This window comes from Bos indicus, chromosome 19, assembly GCF_029378745.1.
Source record: "Bos indicus isolate NIAB-ARS_2022 breed Sahiwal x Tharparkar chromosome 19, NIAB-ARS_B.indTharparkar_mat_pri_1.0, whole genome shotgun sequence".
NCBI classification, from domain to species: Eukaryota; Metazoa; Chordata; class Mammalia; order Artiodactyla; family Bovidae; genus Bos; species Bos indicus.
Genome location: NC_091778.1, coordinates 12,062,230 through 12,083,035, shown reverse-complemented (window position 1 = coordinate 12,083,035; position 20,806 = coordinate 12,062,230). Strand labels below are relative to the sequence as shown.

Genomic DNA, 20,806 nt, shown 5'->3' with positions numbered 1-20,806 from the left:
GAGTTGGAGGAGACAGTGAAGATGAGGAAACAGACAAACTATTGGGTTGGCCAGAAGGTTCCCTCGGGTTTTTTTGTACAGTATTATGGGCAAACCCAGACTTCCCTGGTGGTCTGGTGGTTGGGGACCTGCCTGCCAATGCAGGAGGCACAGGTTCAATCCCTGACCAGGAAAGATTCCACGTGCCACGGGGCAACCAAGCGCATGAGCTGTGAGGACTGAGCCCGTGCTCTGCAACAAAAGAAGCCACCGCAGCGTGAAGCCCGAGCACAGCAACTGGCGAGTAGCCCCCGCTCACAGCACCTAGACCAAGCCCACACCCAGCAACGAAGAGCCAGCACGGCCAAAGTAACAGCTTTTAAAAACAACGGATCAAATAGTACATTGAAAAAATATGGAAAAACCCAAACGAACTTTTGGGCCAAGTCAACAGATGAGTATTTTATGTACGTACTTTAAAGGAAACAAAACGAAGCGAGGCAGAGAATAACAGAAGTTGAAGGCTTCTTGGTCTTGGGTCTTGTTTATTCTACCCGCCCTCAACACAACCCCCTCTCTGGTGCTTCCTGGTGTTTCTCACAGGGCTTTCCCCTCACCCCACCTCACCCCACCCCTACTTGGAAATTCAAATGCCACACACATCATGATGAAACCTTTTCTGATCCTTCCTGCTCAGCAATTCTCTTCCTCTTCCCAGTTTTTTTTTTCTCATGGCCTCCATCTTACTCTACATTTGTAGTTACCTGCATATTTGCATAACCCCCAAGAAGACTGTAAGCTCTTGAAAGGAGATCCCTTTTCAACACTTTGTCTCCTCCCTACTGTGTCTTAAACCAGTAGAGATTAGAAAAGTGAATAATAAAAAAAAAATTCCCCCTCAATGTGGTTAAAACTACAACTGGCCCTGTTTCTTAGGGTTGTTATGAAGATCAAATAAAACTCAAGAGGTGACAGTGCTCTGAAAAAGAAAAAAGGTGTGTACCTTTGTACAGACTGCTTTGCAATCATAGTCACAGCAAACATCATTCTGGAAACCTGCCCACACAGGATGGCTAAGAGTGGAGCTGGTACAGGGACACGCAAAGCAAAGGCTGGTCATCTGGTTAAATACCAAACGCTTTGGGGCTATCGCCTTGATTTTCTGCTATCTCAGTTTTCCCATCACCTACCTTGTGATCACAAGATGAAACAAGTAAGCAGACACTTGGACTTTTGCACTGGACTTTCCATGGAACTGAGTGGCTAAGAGCCAGCCAGAACACCTAGGTTTAATTCTTGCTCTACTTCCTTGCTTCCTCCAGCAAATCACTGAACTTCTCTGCCTTCATTTCTTCATGGGGCTGTTGGAAGGATTTAATGATTAAATACAATAATGTAAAACAACACTGAAAACCCTGCCTGGTGCGAAGCAAGCAAGCAATCGTTATCAAAGTTACCATAAATCCACTGTGCTTCCCGGTACAGGGCACGTCAGAGGAGGTCCCTGGGAGCCAATCTTGATTGCTGGTGATGTGGGGCTGTTTACAAGGAACACACTCTGGAGGGGACATGGGAGTGGAAGGGAGGTTGGTGCAAAGGGCCGAATGGAGAAGAGGCATCTGAAGAGTCTCAGGAGTGTGGCCAAACCACGTGAGGTTTGGTAGAGAAATTTGGCAGCTCTAAGAGGCTTAGGACCGTCTTTCAAGTGAAAGCGATTCTCAAGACACTCGGAAGCGCCCTCAGAAACGAAGGGCAGAAAAAAGCCTTCCCTCGTTATTTTTGGCTTTCATTTTTTTAAGTTGTAAAAGGAGGTCGAGGACAACAGGGTTCTCTGGTGATATGGAGCATAGGTTGTCAGCACTTCCTGCTGGGAGAAGTGAACCCGAGCTGTTCTTTGCTGCCTGGTGAGGAGCCAGAGGAAGACAAGAGTAATCTGAACAGGCATTCCCCACCTTTGGGGAAAGGCGGAACCCATCCCTTTTTGCAAATCCCAAACTGCCTCAGTCCACAAAAACAATTTTTCCCTCCGTCAGAAACAGACCGGGACACAATTAAGCAATGCTGTCGGGCTGGGTCAGTCACAAGTGAGTGGCCTGGAGGAAAAAGCTGCTCATGCTGTTCCCTAAAGGGGGATAAATGGCAACAAAGGGAAATGACGTTTGGAATTAGGTGGGGTGGGGGGGAGAGAAAAGTGGCCGGCAGAGGCCTCCTTGAATAAACAAGGCTTTTCCCCAAAGGGCTCTGGGTGGAAGGCCATCAAAGCAAGCTGTCCGCACTCCTCCCTGGAAACTCAGAAGAAGGCTGCGACTGTTAGCTTAGATAGGTGGCCCAGGGGTCCCTCTCAGCCAAGGATACCCAGAAAAAGCCAGAGCCCTCCCCTCAAGAATTCAGGAATGCAGTTTCCAACCCAAACAGATACTAACACTGTAGAAACAGTGCTGGAGTGTGTCCAAGCCTTCCCTTTATGTCCTTTGAGTCATTTGGAAATGGTTAACAAACGGGTTGAACACCTGGGCTGATTACCCCAGAAGGGGATTTCCAAACAGACCGTGTGCTGTAAAATCATCTCTTCCCTTCCCCAAGCAATTCAGCTCCACTTAGTCTCTGAGGTGTGCCCTGAAAGATGCCAAATTTTCTAACTCTGATTTGAGGCTTTACTGAGTTACAGCAGCAACTGCTGCTGACACAAAGGAGCAAGGCGCCAAGTAACTCTGTGCTTTTTAAAAAGGTTTAAATTAAAAAGAACAGATGTCCGATGTTTCAAAAAGCCACACATTTGTGGATTTGGCTGACAAAGCCTCTAAGTTGCGTTTCATTTCTGTTCCGAGACTCAGCCAGCCACTTAGAACTGACTCACTCTCTCTGGGCCACAGTTTGGGCCGGCATCCCAACTACAGAGTCTAATATCTCAGATCTCAAATGAATCCAGGGTGTATGGGGAGAGCGGGTACCATGTAAAACAACTTTTTCTTTTTTTTTTTAGTAGCATTAACACCCACACAGCAAACCGTGGAAGGCTAGTAGGTCAAAGAGAATGAGTGAACAGTTGGCAACTGCCTGTCCCAGAGCCGCACAGCTCTAAAGGCAATGAGTAAGCAGCTGTCCAGAACAGGTTTTTGTTATAACCCTTCTTGTGAGTTCTGGTTCAGTATGCAAATACATGTAGGTTATTTGCTGCAATTCAAGCCCTCATTCTCAAGGCAAAGACATAACCTCAAGTGACCTCTTGGCCTTGCTGGAAAGGGAGGGGCCAGGAACCTCAGCCGCTGACTACGAGACACAAAAGACTCCATTGCTTTCAGAATTTTAAAGAACATCATGTGCTTTCTTTTCTTGTTGTCTTTGAGAATAAAGGAACAAAACACTTCACAGGCGGGAGTTCTGTGTAGCATTTCATTTACTATGTTTTGGGACTACCAGAGAAGCTTTTGATCACGCCAGTTAGAGGTGGAATGTTACTTGGCTTTCAAAAATGGCCACTTAAAACTCCTGCTTAGGTTGTCTTAACCTTTTTATTTATCAATAAATAACTATTTATCAATAGAATAAACCAATCTGTGTTTTCATTTTTTCTACTTTTTGGTTGTGTCGTGCGTCCTGTGGGATCTTAGTTCCCAACCAGGGATTGGACCCACACCTCCTGCAGTGGGAGCATGGAGTCTCAGCCGCCGGACTGCCAGTGAAGGCCCCCCTGTGTGTTTTTCTAATAGGAATGGGACTTTCAGTCTATTGGGGAAGACCTGGTGGACCACCAAATCAGCTTTTCCTTTTACTGTTTAGAACCTCTTGACACTTAGCAAATCTCACTGGATATTATAGACGGAGTGTTACCAATAAAGGTATTAAAAGCTGACCATTCCCTTTTTCTTCATCTACCTTCTAGACTTTTTAGCATTAACTATATAACAAATTAGAAAATGTCAACATTTTAAAGCTGGTAAGGTTAGACCCTGGTGGCTTAGATGGTAAAGAATGTGCCGGCAATGCAGACCTGGGTTCAATCCCTGGGTCAGGAAGATCCCCTGGAGAAGGAAATGGCAACCCACTCCAGTATTCCTGCTTGGGGAATTCCATGGATAGCGCAGCCTGGCATGCTACAGTCCACAGGTTCGCAAAAAGTCAGACTCGACTAAGTGACACTTCTTTTTCTAAGGTTAGACAAGAATTTTCAGTTATTCATAGTAACTGATTCATATTCATTTGTGTATCTGTGCTTTGTACCTTAATTAGACTAGCTGCCCTCCCCACTTTTTTGATAGGTTAAGAAGCAGATTTACTTAGAGATGCACATCACAGACAACGCAGTCTCAAAAGGCGAGAGCCGCCATGGGAGAAACACACTCCAAGCCAAAGAGTGGGCCATCCCAGAAGGCAAGAGGCCTGGAGGCCTATTTCTAGATTTGAGAAGGTTTTGGTACTACTAATCAAGTCATTAGTTCATTAATTTCTGCTTTTCTCTATTCATTTGTATATTGGATTTAGTTAATAAGTTCTTTAGAGCATATTTACTCCCAAACAAGGGAACATATGCAGACAGCATTTAAAATCCTATTTTTCAAGTGAGCAAATGCAATGTTGTAAAATTCTCACATGTAGCAAATACTGTCTTTAATGAATTAAAAAACTGCTAACATACTAACATTAACAGCTTCTTTACATTTTATCTGATGTCATCCTTAGGACAACCTGGCTATATATAATCTCTCTTTTTATAGATGAAATCAAGGCTGAGTTAAAAACTTTCTCCAGGTCACAATATGTTGGGGGCAAAAATCTAAACCACTGTTAACAGACTAAGCACATGGAGGCAAACGGGTTTCAAAACATATGGAAAGGCTTTCTGATGCTAAAAAGATTGGGGTCTCATGAGTTCTTCACATATGGGTCAGTCAAAAGAGAGTTCACCCGTTTTTAAGAGGGCAGTTAGTTGTTTTATTTAGCTTCTTGCCTAATTTGTACTGACTGGATCGCTTTGAGTGCCAAGCCTTAAGTTGCCCTCCTAAAGCTGCAGACAGCACAGAGCACACTGGGAACACAGGCTGAGCTGGTTTGCAAGGAGCGCACGTTACTCTACATACCTAATGAACTAGTGTAGTTCAGAGGTATCACTTCCAGCCTTGTCTCTTTCTGGATTTGGAGAACAGATACAGAGGCCATTATCCAAATGAAAATAAAATTCTCTCCTCTGAGCTCTACACTCTGGGTTATGATTATACAGAGAATACAGAAAACACTGCACGCTCCTGCACGGCGCTGTCTGAAGGGAGGTGCTCCCCAGTACTCGTGTATACACCTTAATGTGTTGCCTTGTACTGTCACTGCTTAACATTCTTGGAGTTGAGACACATAAGATGCTGCAGATATTTAAGGCACAGAAGAGACTTAAACAAAACAAGAGATGGAATCAAAAGAATTCCCAGGCCCCCCCTTTTTTTATGTGCAGGAACATTAAACCATCTATTTACAAATTTTCTGGTCTCCAATCAGCTGGAATTAACTGGGGGTGTCTTTGGGATCTTGTTGTCTGTGTCTGCTTTGGTGGATTAAAGAATGGAACCAACCAACTGCAGGAACAGAAGGGTAGCACATGGATCCAGCTGGGATTCAGCGGGGTCACCTGAGCACGCAGTGGAGGGAAGGAGGAGAGCTGCTCTTCATTCGTTTTCAGAGCAAATTCATTTGAAAGAATGAACAAGCCGCGGTCACAAGTTAAGTGTATTATAATCACTCAGACCTTCAGCCTAAGGAACAAGGCTTTTTTTTTAATGTTACCCCAAAATAAATTTATCAACAAATCCCCAAATCTAGTACAGACAGTACAAATCAGATTTGCTTTCCTCTTTCCTTTATTCAGACAAACACCAAATAAAATGCGGGTGAAGGTGATGACAGACAACTGGAAGCTGATTTAGAGACTTACACAAACCCTAAAGATAAAAATCATAATGGTTAACGTGAGTTTACTTAAAGCATCTGGGTACCGCTTTTCAAGTAAGTAACTATTGCTAGAGTTTCTAGGTAGGGGGTAAAAGATGGTTAAGAAGTAACCTTTCCAAAACTCACAAGGCAGGCTGCTTGTCCTTTATTCAGTTTTGATCACAGACTATCCCAATTTTGCATAAAATCCTCTTGATATTGATACAGTAGTACGGCACGAAAGATTCAAAGTGCCACTAGACCTAAGGACCAATTCTTTTAATCATAAACCATGGTGCTGGGTAATGTTTGAATGGGAACATTTGATATGGATGGTCAGATGAAAGATACCAAAATGTCAGACAGCCCATCGACTGCTGTTGCCATGAGATTCAACAGTCAACATCAGTCTGATAAGCTACCCGACAAGGTGGTACAGCCATGGAGATGTCACGACGGTAGGCAAAACAAGCAGACATTCAGGCAGGATTTGATCAAACAAACCAGGCATTTCTGGCCTGTTGAGATTTAAACTCAATTCTATACTCAATATATTGTCAGTACCAATTTTCCTAAAGGCGAAAAGTGAGACTACTTATCACTGCCCCACTCCTGGGACCCTGCCCCGTCTGCAGCAAAATAAAATGACCAAGTTCAACCAGAAACATCCGAAAGGAAAAATCACATAAGAACAAACACTTACGAAAGAAAGAAAATTAGGTTATATATAAAAGTAAATTTCTGCTAAAATCAGAATACGTGCTGAGCTAAAAATGAATAGCTGTGAGAAAGCTTCTTTTCTTTTAAAACAGGTTATTTTTCTCTCCATGTCCTTTGATTTATATACTATAATCTCTCCTGTTTTCACAAACCAAGAAGTCGCCTCCACACACCAGTACCTAAGCTGCCCTTTCAGCAGTCTGTAGCCAGCTGCCCAATTCCAACCCAACCAAGAAACACCTGGCAGTGGCCCTTGCATGCAAATAAATGAAGGCTTAAGAGGCTGTGGCTGCGGTGGATGTGGCAAGGCTGAATTTAGTTGGTAGAAGCTAAAAGGAAGTTTTAAAAAAAAACGCTCAAGAAAATGGACACAATTTTGGAATGATCAAAGATGTATTTATAAAGTTTTTTCATGACTTCATTCTAAATATACAGAATAAAAAATGGTGTCAGCTCATTTGTAAGACACCAACAAGATTTTCCTTATACTGTCTCAAAATTGAAAGATCAGTTTCCCAAGAGGGTGTGCAATGCATCATAAAATGGCCTTTTTTCGAAGGTGGGAGAAGAAGGGCTGGGCAGGATGGCATATTACTTTTACCATGATAGACATGCAAGACTGTTACCCAATCCAGTGTAACTTATATACACTTGTGATGACTCAGAAAAACAAAGAGGTCATATTTGACAAGCCTTAAAAGCTTGAAATATTTAACATAACTTAGGAATTTTTTTTTGGGGGGGGGGGGGTGGTGGTTGGAATTCTTTAATTGTACCACGTGGGCCTTTGAAAGTAACAAATAGAAGGCCAGTTTCTGTTAACTTTGCTGCTGAACATCACATTCCATCCTAATAAAACCTGGATTGAACTGAGGGTGGATACCTTACCTTAACAAAGGAAAAGTATGTCAGTGCAAGATGTGGATTAAACTGCTTTCGGGGGCGGGGGGTGGTGAATTAAAACTGATACAGGTTGGAAAAGGAAATTTTCCTTCCTGATCTGGAGTCCTCCCACTTTAAGGCAGAACCCTTCCATTTTAATTTCTGCAGTTAACAACTTTTCCTGCTTATTTGGTTTTCTCCTTTGGGTCCAATCGCTGCTGGATTCGTTTGGCGTAACTTTGTGCCATGGAGTTAATGATGGACAGGATGAAGTAACACACCATTACAACAACCAACTTCTCAAACATCCAGGACAACCAGTTTTCTCCCTGCAGGAAGAAAGGCAGAACAACCCACGAGAAATGCTTCATTAGTTTGGTAGTAAACGGAGTCATCTACCATGTTTTAACGAAAGTAATGAGAACTTGGAGCTTATAACCTAATAAACAATTAAAAAAGAAAAGTCTTATCTCTTCAGCTACCCTGAAATCTACATTCAGGCCTTCTTACCTCCAGTTATTAAAGGTTTCACTTTGTTAAAGAGAATGTTGAATATAGTTTAGAATGGGGTGTGAGGTCATTTCTTGTCTTTCACTACATAAAGTCTTTGATGAAATTCTACTATCTGAAGTCACCATGGGGATACGTGTAGAGTAGCGTCAAGATAGTTTTAAATATATTCTTGTTCCAATATTAGGAGCAGCTTTTAAAACATAAATGTTATCTATTTCTGTAGTTATGTTTAGTCAACTGAGGGCAGCAAAGGACCACATAAAGAGTTGTAAGGCCATTAAAAAAAAACAAAACCAAACAACAACAAAAATAGCCCTATGCTTCCTTCAAGTTCCCCATTTCAGGTTATTGCTTACTCATCCTCTCCTAGTCATTTCCTTTCTTTGCTACAGAACTGTTTATACAAAAGGCAGGCTTAAAGTTTTTAAGTTCAGTTATGTTAACAGCTTTGGTTTATATATTTTTTTAAAAAAGATTATTTTCCCATCAATGAAAAGAAAAAGAGAGCCAAAATGGATATTCAAATGAACTCATTAAATCCAATATTTTGTTATGCTATAAATCTTAACTTTCTAATCCACTTGGAAAGTATACTTGCTACTTATAAATAAATCATTGAAGATCAAGGTAATAACTCATTCTACAGAACATATCCATTATTTTCCATTAACCCAATGCTCGTTTTGGGGAGAAGTACAAAACAAAAGCTACATTTTTCTGCTTTAGACAAAGACACATTTGCCAGTAGAGGGTACACAGAGCTTCAAACTTCTATTAAGCCTGACAAACCTCACTCTATTTGCCTAAAAATGCCAGTGAGTGCCGTGAATGTAACTGCAGCCTGAAACCGTGGGGGTGGGAAAAAGAAGAAAACCAGGGAAAAGTCTCACCTGCGGTGTGCCCATTTCGCTTCTGTGGTGAAGCTTCTGCCGCTGGGCCTCCAGGTATTCCTGGAATGGCTTCTGCAGAGACGGACCTATGCCGGGGACAGCACTGGAGGCGTGGTACAATAACCCCAGGAAGAAAGACACATTTGGGAAGAAAAGCAGGAAAGAATGTTAAAGGAAAATCCACTTACCGCCTTGACTCAAAAAAACAGGGATTAGACAGAAAGAGGAAAAAACCCAACAACAATCAGCAGAGCTGGCGAAATCCTGTGAACTCTTCCCAGTGGATAAAAATTCATCCTTTCACAACCCCTTACGGGAGACAACTCTCTCCCATCAACATGTTTAAGAAGGAAATAGGAGCTGAGAGTCCCTTCTAGTAGAAGAGTTAGTTCTCAGAGTGAGGCGAGCTCAGCCGATGCTGCACACTGGTGTGGTACAAAGAGTAAAATGAATGACTTCTGAGAAGTCTCACATTTATCACCACCAGTTCCTGTAAGAACTGGTTTGAACCGATTAATAAGGAAATGACTTATGCTTGTGTCATCCCTGGTTGAAAAAGAAACTGCCCGCCCTCTCACTGACTTGTCCCATCTTCTCAGAGGAGGCGGTCCTTTCTCAATCCAAGTCCTTATTAGGACAATCTGTGCGTCATCCTTATCCAAAAAGAATGCATTAGCAAATTTGGGAGGCACCTCCTACCAGTCAGAAGTCAGTGATTAACAAAGGAACAAAGAAGGAACTATGAACCTTGAATCACGTCGTGGTTTTTGGTGGACGGCTTACATAGAAACTACACAACATTACTAAACAACTTGTTCTGAGATGACTGGGATAGTGATCTCTGATAAGCTGATGGACTCAGAGCTCCCTCTCACCTAGAATGTGTGCAGCAGTGCTGTTAAACCGGTTTGGCAACTGGAGCTACCAGGCTCCCGATTTAGAAATGCTTGCAGGCATTTTAAAAAACGGTAACTTGGGGCGACTTAGAAAACCAAACATCTCTACTTTCTATAAGCTTTATTTTCTCATCTTTCATAATAGGGCTAAAAGCTAAATGAGCCCAGTCATTTTCCTGGGGCCAGCAAAGGGTATTTTCTGTATTTGCAACAGTGCCTAAAGTTCTCTTCTTTAAGCAAGTATTAATGTCACCACCTTTTTTCTAGAACAATTTCAGTTGCTGCTTTCTCTAACAAAAAGCAGGAGTACAGAAGAGAAACTTCTTGCTACTATATTTACCAGAGGGTAACAAATACATAGTCCTGGCTGACACTTTTCTTTGGTCTGTTAATGATCAACCAACAAGCCCTTAATAGAGTCCTTATTTTATATCCAAACTGTAATTGGTGCTATGGGGAGAGAAAAAAACTGCAAGAAGTGGTCAATGTCCAAGAACTCAAATCATTATTATATGGATTCAAAACACGCACACGCGCGTACACACACACACACACACACACACATGAACTCATTTGCGAACAATAGAATTTATAAATCAGTAATAAATTTCTCAATTTTTTGGTACAGAAGACACATTCCAAAGAAACTGAAGGGAGAAAAGAGAGACCAGTGTGGGGTGAAGCTGTTTAAAAAGTCCTTTAAGGAATACTGAAAGATATGTTAAAAGGCCTGAAGAGATATATGTAGTAGGGGCAGTGACTTGCATGGATGATTCCAGAAGACCCATAAGACAGCCCTCAAAGATGAAGTCTCCTTTCCTCTCACAGCCTTCTGTGTGGCCTCATGTGAGCATGGTAAACCAGAAGAGCTGTCTCTGAACTCTGTTGCTGTTTTTCGGTAATGACCTTTCTACAAAGGAGCAACAACAGTACAAACTTTCTCTTTAAAAGAAAGACTCTCCTTGGGTAGTTCTTTATATAATGCATAAAAGAATGCAAATAGCTCATCCACTTACACTTGAAACAAACCACAGAAATATAAAAAAAATCCAATGAAATAAATGCATAAGAAGAGTGGCTTTGAAGATTGCAGATTTTTAAGAACTTTTCTTCAGAAATTGATTCTTTTTGGTTTTTTCGCCTGGTGCACAGCTTCAGGATCTTAGTCCCCTGGTCAAGGACTGAACCTGGCCCCGCTGCAGTGAGAGTGCCAGGTCCTAACCACCGGCCAACAGGGAACTCCCAGAAGTTTATTCTTTCACCCTTAATGACAATACCTTATATCATCATTTCAAATTCCCACGGGTGGCTAGTTAAAAAAAAAAAAACTTATTTAGCGAGATTGAAATGATTGTAGGCTTATTTGAACAGCTAGGATATACAAGCAACGACTTGAAAATTTCCTTTTTGATGTCCTCCAAGAGCTGGGTTCCATTATGTGTATCCTGTTTCTTCAGACCTCTAACTTCAGACCAAAGCTCAGCAAAACTACGGCTTACAGTTTTCCTCAAATCGTTCTTGGGCTCCAGGGTCAAGTCCTTATTTAAAGAGAAAATTAAGACTCAAGACCCAATGTTAGAAAGGTGCTACTTTGCTGTTGTTGAGGGAAATGAGGAAGGGACTAGCAACAATCATTCTAAATTCCTTTCAAAATAACTGAAAAGCCTAAGTGATTTGCCACTGTAAGTCCATTAGGGCTACTCTTTGGGCTGACAGAGAATATACGTTTACATGATGCGTAACTTTCAAAGAATTATCCTGGGCTAATATAGAGGTTAATTTTTCAAGGTGCTATGTTATTACATGCTTTAGAGTTTTGGGTGGTGGGATGGGAGATTCAGTTTTTTATAAGATACTAGAAACACTTGAAAATAGAAGTTAAAAGTCTTTTATAGCAACATATTGACCAAAACTATTATGAATAAGTGCCACATGATCCCAATAAATCTAAAAAGTTAACATATTTGAAATCTAGGTAATAAATGTTACATAACGAACTATTAGTCAAGTCCTCAAGTTTTTAAATATATGCCTCAAAATCTTAGTTTTAATTTTTTTTATGTCTATAAACAATGGCTTAGGGCACACAAGCCTCAGCTTATACAAAGCACTCTTATACTAGAGTTTTCTAAATTAACACTAAAGCTCTTTAAGTAATAGACTAGATAAAAACTGAAATTATAGCTTTTACTCTTAACATGCATTTAAGGAAAACAAGAATGCCATCCCCATGACCTCATCCCTCAAGTTATTTTCAAGCAGCAGAAGTAAGAGCCCATTCTAGAAAAAAAAAAAGAGTCCATTCTGACATTCAGGATTCATTTAAGGTACACGCATGAAGAAAGGAGGGAGGAATAATCTGCAACAGAGTTGAGTGTCTTTTTATAGTTGGCTTAGGAAATAACTTAATGTCTTTTCTGAAAGCCATTAAATTCAGAGGACCTTGTGCACCTGGCTAAGGACTCTCATCTCAACCCATAGTGGGTGGGTAAGATGCTGCAATTAGGTGCTGATTAAGTTCAAAGTATTGTTATTCAATACTATTTTCCAGTCAGCAGTTGTATTTAAATATACTTAAACTAGCCTTGTAAACAGCCATTTTCTCTAGGTGACAAAGCCTTAAAGAAAAAAGAAGGGAAAACAAAAGCAAGAATAAAATTAATCTCATCCACTTTTCCTTGCTGTAGACCTTCAGCATGGTGGGTAAAAAAAAAGTTGTGTGGATAGTAATACGTTGATATTTATTTCTTGACATACAAAAACACTTTTCAGATAATATAATCATGAAGAAACAAATTTCCATCAAATTGTTTAAATGGAAATATTTTTGAACTTAATAAAGAAAGAAAGAAATCCTCAGAAAATGCAAACAAAAGAGGAGGAGAAAAGAAATCCACAGAAGTCTAAACCCACCCAGAGCTCAAAAGGAGTTTCCTGGGAACAATATTCTGCATGCTTATACACCTAAGTATATGTTAAAACAGAAACAAGACAAACTTCTCTGCAAAATTCTGTCAAGGGCCCTGACCAATATACAAACAAAATCTATTATTTTTCTCTAGTTTTTAAAGCATATATGTAACTCCATTTTTGGAATCACTTATCTGATAAGAAATCTGTATCTTAAACTCTCCCCATATCAACTCATTATAAATAAAGGTCCCACAAAAAGCCAGAAAAATCTTCCAGAAGAAGCATCACAATCAGCAGAGGTTGCATAGAGTGGGTGATGTGATTACTCCAGTTTTTCACAATGCTTACATTTTCATTTGTTGGTTAGTCATGAGCATATACACCCATTCCAAAAATTCATAGGTCATTGTTATTCGGTTTTCAAGGAACTCCCTTGAAACTGTGTTACTTTCAAACAAACTGGTTCACTAGATATAAAAAACATACCATTTGATTTACTTTGAATCTCTTTTCCATCATGGACATAGTCATCAAACTAGCACTTACTATTAAAAGACCTGAAATCTTCATGTTCATGGTTCTTTTTGGATTTTTCCAGCCAGATGTGTTTTTTCTTTTTTTTACTATAATTAAGTGCCATCATAAAACTGGGGCACAGTGCTTAATAACACAAGAGTAACAAACTTTAAAAACATTGATTAGTCTTGTTTAGCTCTATTTACACAGTGCCTATGTGAAGGTTAAGCAGTTGAAATGCCTAAGGGAATTAAACAATTAATAAAGTAAAGTTCTAATATAAGATCTACTTTCTTGACCACTTTTTCTGAGGACCTTTTAGCATTGCTGTGATTGTGTATGTCATATCATTGGCTTTCCAATATACTGGAAACTGTCTGACATGGATTCCAAGAAAGGCTAAAGGGCAATATACCTTTGTTGTTCCTAGAAAAAAAAAAGGTTTTAAAATTAAGAAACATTTCTTTAAACCTTTACTTCAGTATTTGTGCAGTACTTTGAGGCTGATTTATTTAACATTCTTCTGATGATTAATTAGAACATCTAAATAACATTCTCAGGGTGTGATTAGTTAACCACTGAAAGCTTATGAATGTGAGAAAATGTTTTTACAAGATACAGTTCAGGGGTAGTATTAAAAGAAAGGGAAAAGAAGAGTTTAATCAAGTCTACTGCTGCTACAATTTAGACAGCATAATAGTTTTTTGAAGTAGCCTGTTTTTTGATAGCACCAAAAGCAGCTTTTAAAGGCAGAGAAGCCTAGACCAATGGTCTGTGAACATTTTTGATATATGGATATTATTCATGCAAAGAGTAAAATGTATAAATACAAATTTAAAAGGATAAAATATAGATGAAACATTAAACAATTTAAAATGTCTCATTATGATGACTTTCATGCTATCTTTAGCAAATATTTCTGATTAATGGGGCATAGAAAAGACAATAAATTGCAGCATGCCCCCTGTAAGCCCCTTTTGTACTGAGAACTCCTACTCTTATCCTGGGCTTCTGAATGGTGAAGAATCCGCCTGCCGATACAGCAGATACAGGTTCAATCCCTAGGTCAGGAAGATCCCCTGGAGGAGGAGAATAGCAACTCACTCCAGTATTCTTGCCTGGGAAATCCCAGACAGAGGAGCCTGGTGGGCTACAGTCCATGGGGTTGCAAAGAGTCAAACGCAACTGAGCAACTAAACAACACTCCTTCCCTGTACTTGTAATACCTAATTTGTGATCTTCTGACATATGGATTGAGGGAGTGCCAACCAGACTGATGGTAAGCTATATCCTCCATGGATGTATAGCCGTAATTATGTCTATTTGTAGAACCATAATAATGCTATTTACATTACAAAAATACACAAAAAAAGGAAATGACAAAGATGAAAATAAATATAAATAGAAGTTCTATTTTAGTCCCACCAATGGTGGAGACCACTGGAATAGACCAGGGAACTGAACTGCAAGGGGTACAAATACTATATATATATACAAATATATATATATATATACACACACACACAAATACATATACAAATATATATATATATAAAAAACTTTACCTGTTCCCAAAAGGTCAAAATATCTTAAGGTTTAGTTAGCAGAACAACTCAGTGTAAAATTGTTAGGTAACATATTAGAGAAAAAAAGACAGCTACTTCTACAAAGATCCAGACCAAGGCTCTCTTTTCTCTTGCCCTTCCATGCTTTAGAGTGGCTCTTACAGACCACTGTAAAGAGGACCTTTAAGAACCCAGACAGCCAGACCTCAAGAAACTGAGATTTGTGCCCACAGTTAAACTTATATTTGTTTTAAATGAATATTAGAGTTTTTAGAATTTTCTTGAGTGAGGATCACTGTATGTAAATCAATAAATCAAATTTATCCTCTGACTCCAGAGAATTCCTCTATCAGTTGAGATTTGGCCTGGGAGCTGAGGAGTCCTAAACAGACTCTTCTAGACTGAAGCTACAGACTCTTCTGCTAAAGAGATTAAATTTTATAATTAAGGTACTATGCTGTGCTTAGTCGCTCAGTGGTGTCCGGCTCTTTGCGACCCCCTGACTATAGCCCGTCAGGCTCCTCTGTCCATGGGATTCTCCAGGTAAATATATTGGAGTGGGTTGCCATGCCCTCTTCCGGGGGATCTTCCCAACCCAGGTATCGAACCCAGGTCTCCTGCTTTGCAGGCAGATTCTTTACTGTCTGAGCCACCAGCAAAGCCCAGTTAAGGTACTAGTAGGATTTATTTTCTGGAGAAGGAAATGGCAACCCACTCCAGTGTTCTTGCCTGGAGAATCCCAGGGATGGGGGAGCCTGGTGGGCTGTCCGTCTCCGGGGTCGCACAGAGTTGGGACAGGACTGAAGTGACTTAGCAGGATATATTTTCAGGGATGAAATAAAAGCCCATCCGTACCCCATCTCCATTACATGCTCATCTGTCTTCTGAACAAAAGAGGCAATGACAGTAAAGCAGAAGTTCAGTGACAAGGTGGACTAGCAAGTCCCTTTCTCGATATCAGTCCTATAAGTAATTCTTTGTTTTCAGAAATGTGCGCATTTTAGTCAAATGCAGTAGAATTGAATACCACTCCTCCATAACCATCCCCCCTCACCCCCGCCCCCGCTGGGCAGTGAGGCCAGGATCTAAACAGGCTTAACGGTTAGTATTTTAATGAGTTGTCATTTCCTGTCTGATAAAGATTCTCACAGTATTTAACCACCAGTTTCCCTGGGGCCCGAATAGTACTAGAACTCTATTCATAGTGACTCAGAATGGATCTCAGGCTCCTAGCCTGATTCAACAATGATACATTGCCCTACAAATGAAAACACACACACACACACAAACCACCAAAACCCACCCCCCCAAAAAACAAAACCTTTCTTGCCTCCTAAGGTAGACTGCTCAGGAGATGAAGCAGGCAAGGCAAGAGGGGAGGTAGTTCATCAAACAATCTTTCTGAAGAAGCCAAAGGTCATCATGCTAACATTCATTAATATTTATAGCCTTCTAGTCCTCAGAGATTAGAGACAGAAAAAGAGAAACAAATTGATCTCTAATTAACCCAGGAATATGACAAGTAAACGAACTGGTGTCAGCTGCAAATCAACTTATATTTAACCTAGTAAAACTGAGATCCAGTAATACTAGGTGACTGAAATGAAAGTGTTAAAATCTAGGGCTTTCTCATATACATAAGTTTGAGTTGATAGTCTCTGGCACCATCTAAAATTCGTTGTGATTCAACCTCAGGATTTGGGATTAAAACATCTTGAGTTTCATTCACAGCTGTGCCCCTTTCAAATTATTAAAACCTCTTTTGTACTCAAGTTAGTCTATTGTGTGCTGAGTAGAATTATAAACACTTGACACCGTCAGTTTCTTAGCTGCTGTGTAGAAGGAAGACCATTGCTTTATCGAGAAACATCAGGTGTATGGTTTCTACTGCCTCACAGCATATTTCTATCACCAGCGTCTTTCAAAAAAAGTAATTGGCAACTGCACTTGCTTTTGAACATTTGGAATTGTTTTCTTTGAGAATCAAAATGAAAGTAATACCTCCTTACAATTAGCAGCTACTCTTTGAAATACGCTATCATTAAAGGGAAGCTTTTGAAAACAAACCTCATTTCGGAATGTAGACGTGAGCAACAGAAGCCAAACAGGCATTTATGTTAATGAATGAGGCCAGAGCTAAAGAAGTGGTCTATGAGAACCAAGTAAAGTGATTGGCTGCCAAACAAAACCCTGTTAAAAATCAACTGATTTCAGTTACAGAAAATGACAGACTGATGGTAGCTTTATATGGTGACAAATTCATCTGTGGCTGGCTGAATCCACTGAGTTCTAAGAAAGAAAAGAAATCAGCAACAGGGACCCACAGACCCAAAGGTCAAGAATAAAGAATAGTTTGTGGAATTTTAAACTTAAGGTGAAATAGCATGGAACCTCACTGGCCTTTATATCATGATGGTAAATGGATTAAAAAAAAAAAAAGTGACTATTGACAGGAATTTAATCTCATCAAGAAAAATCTAGTTACTCCAACCATTAGGCAGAAAATCACTAAATGCAGTACATAACCTCAAAAAGAAAAGCCAGGATCTCTGACCTCAATGAACTTCATCCATAAGGGTGATTAGAAGAATAAGGGGGAAAAAATGCATTTAAACCTACAGTACCAACCCCAGCAGGTTTCTCAAAATAACCCCAGTAGCACCAAGTTTCAGCAGTGCCAGGCTGATACAAGTGTGAACAAGGAGACCGGCTAGAAAGAACTCATGCCGGCTTCTTGTCACATGAGGCAGCCTTTGGGAACCAGCTCTCTCATCCAAATCTCCAACTTCAAGCAGATTTCTTCATTGTCTTCTACAGAGCTATCTCAATGTCCCTCTTCTCCACTTCAAAAGATTTGGAAATCTTCATTTCAGCCTTGAAGGAAGAAGTGGTTAAGGAGGATAAATCAATCCACTCAGGCTTTTGATCCTATCTCCTTACATTTCTTACTATTTACATGAATTTGAATACGTTTCAGTTTCCCATGAAGCCAGTGATAATACCCTACAGATTTTATTATGCAGTTTCATAAAAATATGTAAAGCATCTGGCAGAGTTCTTACTAAATGCTAATATCCAACCCATGTCCTTCCTTTTTTTTTTCATTTGTATTTTCCATCTCTAGCTTTTTACTAGAGTATTTCCCTCAACCTAAAATATACAGAGGTCTCCCCTAATAATGAATAAATGAGTTCAATTAATCAACATATTTATAGAACACTTAAAAATGTGTCAGGTGTGACCTTGGCCTGACTTTTTCTTTACTCACAATGTAGTCTGATATAACTGGGTTTCAGTATTCCTCATTCTACTGAAATGCTCTAATTATGGTTAATATTAACTTCCTAATACAATGTCCATTTCTCACTTTACAGTCTAACTCCAGAGATCTTGCTTTAACCTTTCACTATCCTGCCTCACCTGTATCTATAACAAAAATACAAAGGAGTTAAAAGTCAAAAGAGAAGATAAACTACAGGAAGAGGACATGAAGAGGAAGGAGTATTCTACCTGAAGTATAGAAGATTATATATATTAAAGTCAGTATGTACAACTGAGTCTCAGCAGCTGGGGTCTTAAAAATCTCTGTATCCTCTTCCAGTTAATACAATTATTTGTGTTCTACACTTCCATAACTTTTTCTGATTATCTTACAATGATCAAAAAAAGTCAAAGAGAATTGAGTATGCAAACCATTATATTTTAAAATGAAAGGACAGATTTTTTTTCTGTAGAAGAAAAAGTCCAGGCAAACACAGCTCATTCTGACCACCTGACCAACAAGAAACAACATTAAGATTCAAGCACTTAATTACTCTGGTTAAAATGATCTCTCTTGCCACAGGCAAGTCCGACTCTGAGGTCAAACGTCAAGTTAACTCAGAAACAGGAGACAGCAGAGCATGGAACATTCTGTATCTGGTAAAAAGTCCCTGCTCCAGTCAACCCCATCCCCCGAGTTCAATGACTGAATTATGGAAACTTTCTTGTGTGGTTAAACTGGGGACTTTGTCTTCCAATAAGACCCTGGCAACCGAACAATGAGCCAATGATCTGCTTATGGTTTGTTACGAGTCATAGTCTTGATGTTATTTTCTGGGAATTCTCATCCTCTATTTCGTGAGAATACAGGAACATGTCATCTTAATCATGATTTTAAAGTTAGACTTTGGTCGTGCTCTTTAAGAAATAGGTCCAAGTCTTTCATTGGAGAAAATCTAAAATTAAATAAAAATTAAGTTTAAAATCTTAAAAAAAAAAAAAAAGGCTGTAACAAATGTAAGGCCTTTGAAGCTCCAAAGTTCCCTCTTTGGTTCTGTCCTCTGACTTACTTCAGCTTAGGATACAAGAGAGTGAAAAAAAATCCATCACATGCTTAATCTTTTTTCAGATCCTTTTCTTTGTCCTCTTGACAAAAATACCATAAACCAAAAGGCTTTTTCAAGGCTATTACCTTTTTCTAACTTTTCAGAATATGTTACTGACATTATATCTGTTCAGAGTTTCATATATAAGTAGATAAACCCTTTGATTTAGGAGTAGATAACAGGGATATCTTTCCTTAAGCCTATTGATACTAATGGTTACTTTCCAGAACTGTGCAAGAAATAAATCTACATATTATTTCTGGTCAAGGGAGGGGAATTATTTACCTTTAAAATTACAATAAAGTTTGGAGGTAGGGCTTATATGCTCTCTGGGACCTTACGAGTGTCATACCATGACATGCTATACTAAAAATACCACAGGTCAAAGGCATACTTATTATGTAGCTGGGCCATTTCATCGTCACACTAAGACTAGAGCCATTTGTGGAAGAGATATTTCTTTCAGCCATCAGTACAGCATTCAGAGCTGTATAAAACTGATAAGAAATCTCACCACCAGAGATGTAATGGTCAACTCTAAATGATTATTCCCTTGCCACCTGGGGAGGTGAGTAGTCTGACATGGCAGGCCACATGTACACCTGCGTAGACAAAATGTGAAACAAAACCCCAGGCAAAACTAACTTATCAAAACTAAGAGTCATCTTGCTTATGTCCAATCTCTTTTTTATCCACCTTCTCCTGCTTCCGAGCTCTCCCTTTAATCATACTCCAGGCTCTACTACTTGCTCACCTATCTTGCACTGAGAAATGCTCATAGAAGCATTTCTCAAATGCTTTTGTTCAAAGCAGCAAAAAAAAGGAAACATTTCAAATGTTCATCAATGGGAGAGTGGATGAATAAATGGGATAATATACAATGGTCAAAATGAACAATTTTTTTTTCAGGTACAAAGTTTATTACCAGAGACATAGCACAGCAAGTGGGAGAGCACACAGAGAAACTGTTAGAAGCAAGGCAGAGACACACACCCTGAGAGCGAGGGTGTGGGCGACCCCCTTGGTGAGGAGGAACCCAAAACGAACGATTTCAGCAGCACATAAAAATATTAGCACCATAACAATAAGCAAAAAGTCTCAAAAGATTACATATAGTCTGATACACATGTTATTAAGTTAAAAAGACTAAAATAAAAAATTATATGAGTTATTTATAGCCACTCTGAGTCCACATCCTTATCAATAAAAGAAAGGAAAATACTGATCATATAGGACTGGAATTAGAACTAAACAGTAACCACAATTGTGTGTGAAGTGTTCACGGTGTTTAATAAATAGTACTCTCAAGAATTACTTGTAAACTCTTTGATGAAAAACTTTGTCCTGGTAAAAGGCGTTTTACTCATCAGAGAGTAAAGAAACGGGTACTTTCTTTAGGAGAAGTAAGCCTTCCTCAATCTTCCCTGACAGCACATAAAATAGTCACCTAATACTCGACCATTCTGTTCACAGTCAGCAGAAACTTTGGAAAACAAGAGGTGAAAAGAGGCAACATAAAAATGGAGAGGAAAGGCATTTTAAAAATCCACATGCCTTAGAATTTTAAATCACTGACATGAGTGCATTTCAACTACATGTAGGGTATTTTGAGATAGAACATTTCACATTTTGACTGCAAGTTGGAAAGA

At 39.6% G+C, this 20,806-nt stretch overlaps 1 protein-coding gene across 4 annotated transcripts in view; it reads right to left on the bottom strand.

Annotated features, from left to right (window-relative positions):
• Positions 1-6,989: 6,989 nt before the first annotated feature.
• VMP1 (vacuole membrane protein 1) overlaps positions 6,990-20,806 on the bottom strand; it is a 128,696-nt gene continuing 114,879 nt past the window's right edge. For all 4 annotated transcript variants that reach the window (XM_019980793.2, XM_019980794.2, XM_019980795.2 and 1 more), the window contains 2 exons: positions 8,901-9,003; positions 6,990-7,826 (listed from right to left, as the gene is read on the bottom strand). In XM_019980793.2, coding sequence (XP_019836352.1) covers positions 7,683-7,826; positions 8,901-9,003 — 247 coding nt within the window. In that variant the 3' untranslated portion in view covers positions 6,990-7,682. The remainder of the gene's footprint in view (positions 7,827-8,900; positions 9,004-20,806) is intronic.